This window comes from Asparagus officinalis, chromosome 3, assembly GCF_001876935.1.
Source record: "Asparagus officinalis chromosome 3, Aspof.V1, whole genome shotgun sequence".
Lineage (NCBI taxonomy): Eukaryota > Viridiplantae > Streptophyta > Magnoliopsida > Asparagales > Asparagaceae > Asparagus > Asparagus officinalis.
The window spans coordinates 71,754,652-71,763,356 of NC_033796.1; the positions used below are offsets into that span (position 1 = coordinate 71,754,652).

At 35.9% G+C, this 8,705-nt stretch overlaps 1 protein-coding gene and 1 long non-coding RNA gene across 4 annotated transcripts; both read right to left on the minus strand.

The window, feature by feature from the left end:
* On the minus strand, nucleotides 1,770-3,065 carry LOC109835274. The gene has a single exon (XM_020403256.1). The coding sequence runs from the start codon at nucleotides 3,063-3,065 to the stop codon at nucleotides 1,770-1,772; it is 1,296 nt and encodes a 431-aa protein (XP_020258845.1).
* On the minus strand, nucleotides 3,184-6,759 carry LOC109834316. Of its 3 annotated transcripts, none has more exons than XR_002245528.1 (4): nucleotides 5,283-6,759; nucleotides 5,062-5,163; nucleotides 3,726-3,803; nucleotides 3,184-3,326 (listed from the first exon to the last, which is right to left on the minus strand). It is a non-coding gene; the product is annotated as an uncharacterized LOC109834316 (long non-coding RNA). The 3 variants fall into 3 exon arrangements; XR_002245529.1 differs by having other exon boundaries at nucleotides 3,718-3,803; XR_002245530.1 differs by having other exon boundaries at nucleotides 5,030-5,163.

Below are 8,705 nucleotides of genomic sequence, written 5' to 3' on the forward strand. Positions count from 1 at the left end.
AGGGTCTAACCCAAAGGATAGTCAATTAAAACAAAAAAAGCAATAAAGACGCAATTATTGTTATGTAAATCAGAACATTTAATGGAATTGGATCCATGAATGTTTTATAATTGAACCAAATAACTTCACCAATAAACGGGAAAGGAATGATTTACTTGTGCCATTCTCCACTGAACCAGAAGGTACCCTTAGGATGTTTCAAAGCCATCCAAAACGCAAAAATTGCTTTTTGCATTGTACCCAAGCGGCCTATTTCAAAAACAAATGTCAGAGAAATTAACAGTTTCATAGCAAATCACAGATAAAATGTAGGGAATTCTATCTGTTGGCTTAGAGAATAGGATCGGCCTGAATCAGATTCTAAACTGAGTTGGAAACCGTAAACACTGTAGCCAACCGAGCAATACCCTGGGACTTCATTATCATCGGAGCACCGAACTGCAGCAATAGACAGAGAGACAGCGGATGGGTTCGCACGGAAGTTTCTCGGTGTGAGAGCACTTCTCTTTTTCTTACTATTATTCATGAAGAATGTACATATATATGATAAGAATTACAATTGAATTCTTATACCAATAACTAGAAACTACTTATAATAGTATTCTATTCTCTAACCTAGAATTTATCTACTACTAGAATCCAACTTACAATCCGGCGATCTGATTACAACTCACTTCTCCCCTTAATCTGACGAACTCCAATTCTTACTCCTAAGTAGTCCCGCATCTCGTATGAACTTCACCGCTTGCTAATGCTTCGTGAGATATCCGTCGCTCGGGAGTCGCTCGTCACGAACTCCACTCTTGAGATATTCCTCGCTCAAACACTCGAATGAAGTGAAAGCTTCTTGTCAATATGCTGCTGTTTCCATGGAAACTGATTCTTCCATCAATGGCAATCACGACTTGTTGCCGACGAAGGATGTGACCGGTTGGGCTCCAGCTCCCAATCACCTCGCGATTACTCCTCACCACAAACCCTTGCACGCAGTCTGCCTATTTTTGCGGTCACACCATCACACTTTTCTCTCCCTATAGGGACCAAATGCAACATTTATTTTGTAGCTAATGCGACGTTTTGATTTGCTATGGCAACAGTTTTATAAGGCTACGGCAACAGTTTTACAGGGCTACGACAACAGTTTTACAGGGCTATATCAGCACTTTTTAAGAAATTTGACCAATAAACAAACAAAGTTACGTAAACCAAAATAACAATGGAATAAGAACACACTACATTAAGATATCATCAAAATAAAAAATAATGAAGCATTCATATGTTTTAAGCCCATCATTCAAAAATAAGTAGTTACAAGATAACTTCAACCCATCAAAACATGATCAATTTACAACCATCAAAATATGATCAATTCAAAAGTACAAGTCTGTTCCAAAAGATTCATATATCAAAGCCATCTTGACCGCATTCTCCTATTTAAGTCTTTATATCCCCTGCAAAAAATAAAGAAACGTATCAAATATCATGTCAGCAACAAACTGAAAAGGTAATTTTTTAAACTAACCATTACAAGGAAAAAAAAGCTCAAGTAACATTGGTAAATAAGGAGACAATTGGTCCTCAGATGGCTACAGTTTCTCTTTTATATTAAAAAAGTGAGAAAATCACTCACCTACATCAAAACCTCTTCCATTTGAGCAAAATAGTGGCTACAGTTTCTTCAAAGTCCAAACCATGATCTTCAAAGCATTCATATGTTTTAAGCCCATCATTCAAAAATATTGACCTTTTTTTCCATGGACAGCCCTTTTCTAATTTTTTCTTTTTTTCTTCCCAAAGTCATTAACAAAGCCACGCAATTCCTCCATAATCTCTATCCCGGATAATGATTCAGGTTTTTTTCCTAACTCAACATGGCCATTAAAGTTTCTTCTATTTAACCGCCATGGATGATTATCACTCAAAAATCGACGATGACCCATGTAACACATTTTCCTACTGTATTTTAAATATTGCGAACAAGTGCCATAGTTGCAGCAAGGACAAGCCAACTTCCCTTTAGTACTCCATCCGGATAACATTGCAAATGCTGGAAAGTCACTTATAGTCCAAAGTAAAGCTGCACGAACATAAAATGGTTGTTTACTTGAAGCATCATAAGTAAGCAATCCGACTTCCCATAACTCTTTCATGTCATCAATCAGCGGTTGCAAGAAAACATCGATATTATTCCCAGGGGACTGAGGCCCTGGAATAAGCAAAGACAACATGAAATATTCTGGCTTTAGAGACATCCAGGGTGGTAAATTATAATTTATCAAGATCATCGGCCATGTACTATGTGAAATGCTCATAGTCCGAAATGGATTAAACCCGTCACTAGCCAAGCCCAGCCTCACATTACGAGGGTCTAGTGCAAAATCAGGATGATTGGAATCAAAATCCTTCCATGCTTTGCCATCTGCTGGGTGCCTTAGATTCCCATCCTGGAGGCGCTCTTTTGCATGCCAGCTCATGGATTCAGCAGTCTGAGAACACATGAATAGTCTTTGAACTCTAGGTTTTAAAGGAAAGTACCTTAAAACCTTGGCTGGAACACCCTGCTTATTTGCCTTCCATCTACTTTCACCACATTTACTGCAAGCAACTTTTTCTCCATCTTCTCCACGGTAAAGCATGCAATCATTAGGGCAAGCATGTATCTTGTTGTAATCAAGGCCCAAATCCTTCACAATTTTTTTGGCCTCATAATAAGACTTTGGTAGATTTATTTCAGGAATTGCCTCTCTCCATATGGCTAGATAATCATCAAATGCCTCGTTGCTTAGGCCATGGATGCACTTGTGAAGATACAACCGGATGATAAAAGAGAGTTTAGAAAAAGTTTTACATCCCGGAAACAACTGCTGCTTACCTTCATCAACTAACTTATAAAATTTCTTTGCCTCCTTTGTTAACCTTTCTTCATCGTCACTTAGGCCATCTTCTTGGTTCACTGGAGACTCTTCTGCTACATCTCTAAATAAATCATGCAATAACTCATCCATGTTGTCTTGAGCATCATCAGCAACATCATCAACTTCTTCATTATTGTCATCAACATCCATCCTTGATGACACACCCTCTCCGTGAAAGAACCAATCATAATAATTCTCCACAAATCCTTTGACAATAAGGTGATCATAAACAACATCACGACTATACCAAAAACGATTACAGCAAATGCGACAATGACAACATATTTCATCCCCTTCTGCTCCATTAGCAAATGCTCTCTCAAGAAAGTCATTGACATTATTAATGAACTCCACACTCACTCTAGGAGCATTATACATCCAATCTCTGTTTTCCGCCATTTATTATATGGTCTGGAGAAAGAAAAAAATTGAATAACACTATTAATAACTACATATAAATCTTGTGATTAATAAAATGTAAAAATCAATCCTCTTGTTGCCATTAATAACAATATATTCAATCAACATTATTCTGATTAACACTATTAACAGTTACATTGCAAGTCATATATGCTACAACCGTACTATTCTGAAGATTATAAAAAAAATACAAGTGAGAAGGACTTTATATTAAAAGGTGGCATGCAATTGATACTTCATTGTTGTGAATATCCTACAAAATAATAATATAATAACTACTAAAGACATAAGTGCATTCAACACTTCAACAGTTAGAAGCATAGTCATGGTACATTGCTATAAGAATAATATCATAACGCTTTTAAGAAACAAGTTAAGTTACCTTCTTACCAAATAATGATGTAATCAACGAGATTAAACGCTCTTCTAACTCTTCTTGGTAGCTCTCTTTCTTATTTTTCTTGCTCACTGGAATTTAAACATCATATAAGTCACATTAGTAGTGAAAGTAAAGAAATTTATGAACACAACATTGCATGAGTGGAAGGATTAACAAAAACATGAATGAAACTAGCAACAGTTTATATGAAAACTGCTCAAAACTATCATATTCTCCAGAGAAGGAAAATAATAAGAAAACTGCTGATGAAATCGGAGTCATTTTTGCAGGAGTATTTTCTAAGAGTAGATCAAGTGAGACGTTACACAGTTCTCCTGAATCATCACTTAGAAGCTTGGCTCAGTTTCGCAGAAATCTCTCAACTCGCCCTCTTCATTCCGGACTTGTATCTCCTCAAGAAAAATTCTTCCATTCATAAATACACGAAATCATTGAAACATTCTGTGAACCTTGGAAAACATGCGGTTTGAGGTTGAATTAACAATTCGTAGCAAAGTTTAGCCAGTTTTGCTTCCTCCATAACAAACTCTACTTTGTTCGTAATCGATATTTTTAGTGAAAACATCACCCATTTTATACATCACATTAATTGCTATACAGAGATGCTTCGCAATCTGCTATTTTTGTGGGTTATGTACACACAAGTAACATCTATAATTTTCTAATATCATTTCTAATATCGGTCACTTTTCAATTTATGATATTTTTACAGTGTTGCGAAACGGGTATACGTGATCCATGGAGGAGGAGAAGCTAGCAAAGAATCAAGATGATCTCTTCATCCAAATTCTCTGTTGTTCCTTAATTGTCTTCGCACACAGAATATGGTATCTCAATTAAAAATACAAACCAAGAGAGAACACTAATTAATCTTTCTTCAAGATGGATTTGCTATTTTTGTAACTAATTAATCTTCGCACACAGAATACGTTTGGTTTTGATTAAAAATTCAAAACAAAAACACCCCCTCTCTTCACAACCAATCCCCCCCCCACAAAAAACCCCATATAATCAAATCCTAATCCCCTATCTACACAACAACAAATTAAACACTAATCATAGTGGTGATCAACAGTCATGAGCCCCCCTTGCCGTGCCAAGCAAAAACAACCTCCCCCAACTTCCATCCCAACAATCTCTCACTCTGGCTGTCGGTGAATTAGCAGATAATGCATGACTAATACAAGTTTGTTGTAAAATACTGAGGACAGTTCTCAAAGCACTGCAAAAACTCTAAAAGCAAAATACAAAAAAAAAAATCGTTACTGAAAGGAGTTTGTTGTAAAAGACTCACGCTAACTTCAACACGGTGATCGTTTTCACTACCTTGTTTAAGCTTTGCTGATGTATCTTTCACTAGCTGTCCAATATGTAATCTCGTCTTGTGCCTGCGAGAAATGGTCGGAGATGAGATCGGAGACGGATTAGCTGCGAGATAAACTGATTAGTAAGCTACTGCGAGATAAAAGGCCATCAACAACTAAACAATTTCCCTAATAGAAAGGGGAAGAAACTGTAGAAATCAGAAATACAAGGAACTGAGGTACCTGAGAGTCCAAAGGAGAGTGAGATCGGAGACGGATTAGCTGCGAGCTCGACGACCTATATCGGAGATGAGATCGGAGACGAGACCAACAGCTCGACGAATAGATTAGTTACAAGATCGACGACGAAATCAGAGTTGAGATCGGAGACGATGAGATCGAAAAACGGCGAAGAGATTAGCGACGAGTTAAGCGATGAGATCGACGAATTTCGGCCATGGCGATCTCTCAGAGCGAACGAAGAGGGAGATTTTAGAAAGGGGTGATGAGTTGAGTGAGAGAGAAAGAGGGATATTTGGTAAAGCGGTGAGAAAAAAAAAAGAGATTTCGTTTCAGTGTTAAGCCCAAACCAGCCTATAAAATCGGCCCAAATCAAAATTATTGGGCCTAGCGAAGCGGTTTTTGTAAACCGTTGTCAAAGCGTTGTAAAACCGCCCCCATAGATACCTAACGCAACGGTCATAAACGTTGCACTAGAACTGTTGCGTTAGAGCAAATATGTGGTAGTGAGCAGAAAATCTGCTGCACATGTGTTATGTTTAACTGGATATTTGAGATAGAAAATGAACTCCAAATTGAACTAAACTAGTTTCAAATGAAAAATGTATGAATCTAGTTTCTAAAACAGAGAACAAATCTTAAAAAGAGTTTGCATAGAGAAAGATATAGTCTTTTTATTAATGACACGTCCTGCAGAGAAAACTGCTGCACATGTGTAGACTTCAACAGAAAATCGGGCATGGTAATGAATTCCAAATTGAACTACACTAGTACCAAATGAAATATATGTGAATCTAGTTTCTAAAACAGAAAACAAATCTAAAAAAGAGTTTGTATAGAGAAAGATAGACTCTTTTTATTAACGACATGCCCTGCAGAAAACTGCTGCACGTGTATGCAACTTCAACTAAAATCTGGTATTGATATTGAACTTCAAACTGAACCAAAATAGTTCCAATTGAAAGATGTGTGAATCTAGTTTTTAAAACAGGAAGTCATTCATAAAAATAGTTTTCCTAGAGAAAGATATGTTCATTTTACTAACAGTAGCGCCAACCATTTTCTGGGCAGTTTGGCCCAGTTTCTTCTTTTCTAGAGATTGTTTGCGCTGTTTTGAGATGTGTTCGCGGAGTTTGAGCCGCTCGATTGCTACACTTACTGTCATAAATATGTAGTAATATATATGTGAGTATCCCTAGGGGATTATGATAAAATATGGTTACGATTACACTCTTGAGTTTTTGAATTAGTTCGTGAACCGTAGATGAGACCATGATGAAATTCACTCCACTACACGTATTTGTTTATCCGCACGAGCGTACGAAGAGGTTGATGCACCTATGTTAGTTGTTTATCCGCACGAGCGTGCGAAGAGGTCGATGTACCTGTGATAGTTGTCGATCCGCACGATGTTGCGATGATATCTACTTGTCGATGAGCACCGCCCAATACCACTTGGGATAGGGCGTCGATATACCCTTCGTACATGTGTGTGTATGTTTTAAAAACATATATACATATATATTCCTCATTTTTGTTAAAAAAAACATTGAAAAAAATAAATTAAAATAAATATATATCAAATTTTTTTTCTTAGGCCATTTTCTATGGCCCAAACAAAAACATAAAAAAAAACAATATACAATAGGCTGGCTGTGTGTGTATGTTTTAAAAACATATATACATATATATTCCTCATTTTTGTTAAAAAAAACATTGAAAAAAATAAATTAAAATAAATATATATCAAATTTTTTTTCTTAGGCCATTTTCTATGGCCCAAACAAAAACATAAAAAAAAACAATATACAATAGGCTGGCCCAAAAATCAGGCCCAAAAGAAAAAGAAAGTAAAAAAATATAACAAAAAGAAACCGTGTTTGGGCCGGCTGGCCCAAACACCATGGCTTTGGGTATCGATGCCAGCATCGATGCCCAAAACCTGCTGCTTTTAAAACCGCAGCCCTCAACCCTTTCTTCTTTCCCTTATTTTCTTCTTTCCACCTCCCCAAATCCAACCCCAAAAATTCCCAAAACTAACCCGTAAAAACCCACGGAGATTGGAGGGCTTCTTCTTCAATTTTTTTCGGATCTTTGCTTTCTCCACCTCTACACAATTCCAAGGTATAATCTCTATCTTGATCTTGTAATTTCCTTATGAGAATGGGTTCATGGATGAATTGGTGATTGAATCTTGGGTAGTTGTGAATGATTATCATATTTTGTGTTGATTCATGATCAATTTAGTAAATTTAGGGTGTAATTTGGGGATTTGCTAAAAATTTAGGGATTTTTATTCAAAATCCAAAAATTGGGGGGGGGGGGTTATGCAAAATCCGAAAATTTCTTAGGGGTTTGAACTTAGAATTCAATTGAGGATATCTTGTTCAAAAATCTGAAAAAAAAAGAAAAAAAAATTGGGGTGTTTTGTGCAAAACCGACAAAAATTGGGGTTTATGCAAAATCCAAAAATTTCTTGGGGGTTTGAACTTAGAATTCAATTGAGGATATCTTGTTCAAAAATCTGAAAAAAAAGAAAAAAAATTTGGGGTGTTTTGTGCAAAACCAACAAAAATTGGGGTGTTTCATGCAAACCCAAAAATTCTTAGGGTTTTTGTGCAAAAATACATAATTTTGAACATTCAATTGGGTACGTGATTTCAAATTGAAATTTTTTTTGGGTGTTTTATGCAAATCCAAAAAAATTAGGGTTTTTTTAAGGTTTAGCTTATAATTGTAATATCAACATGTGTATTTCACCGATCAAGTTATCAAAATTTTAACATTTTTGTTCTAAAAGAATAATTTTGAGGAAATTTATTGTCAAAACAAAATTCTGATAACTTGAAATTAACTCATGTTGAACAATTTGTAGCTAAATTCTTGTCAAAATAATAATAATAATAATATTCTTACTAATAAAATAAAATACATATATTGGAATTTTTTTTATTAAAATGTTTTTTTTCTTTTTCTGTAGATGCCCCCCAGAAAGAAATCCAGAGCAAGTTCATCATCTTCTAATCCATCTGATACTGATTTAGATAGACCTACTATTTTAGCTAGAATTGTGGGTTTTAACATTCATTTTGAGAGGGGATTTTAGATGAGTGCATTACATACATATCATTCCACAGTCACCATGTAACTGCATTAGGTCTTAGGAGCATGATGACTAAACCCTTAGAAAAAGCCAACATTTCATTAGTTCATGAGTTCTATTGTAGGTCTTAGGAGCATGATGACTAAACCCTTAGAAAAAGCCAACATTTCATTAGTTCATGAGTTCTATTCTGGATGGGAGATTGATCCAGATAGAGAATATTTCATTAGTTCATGAGTTCTATTCTGGATGGGAGATTGATCCAGATAGAGAATATTCAGCTTTTTCTACCGTGAGAGGTGTTAGGGTTATTTTCGATCTTT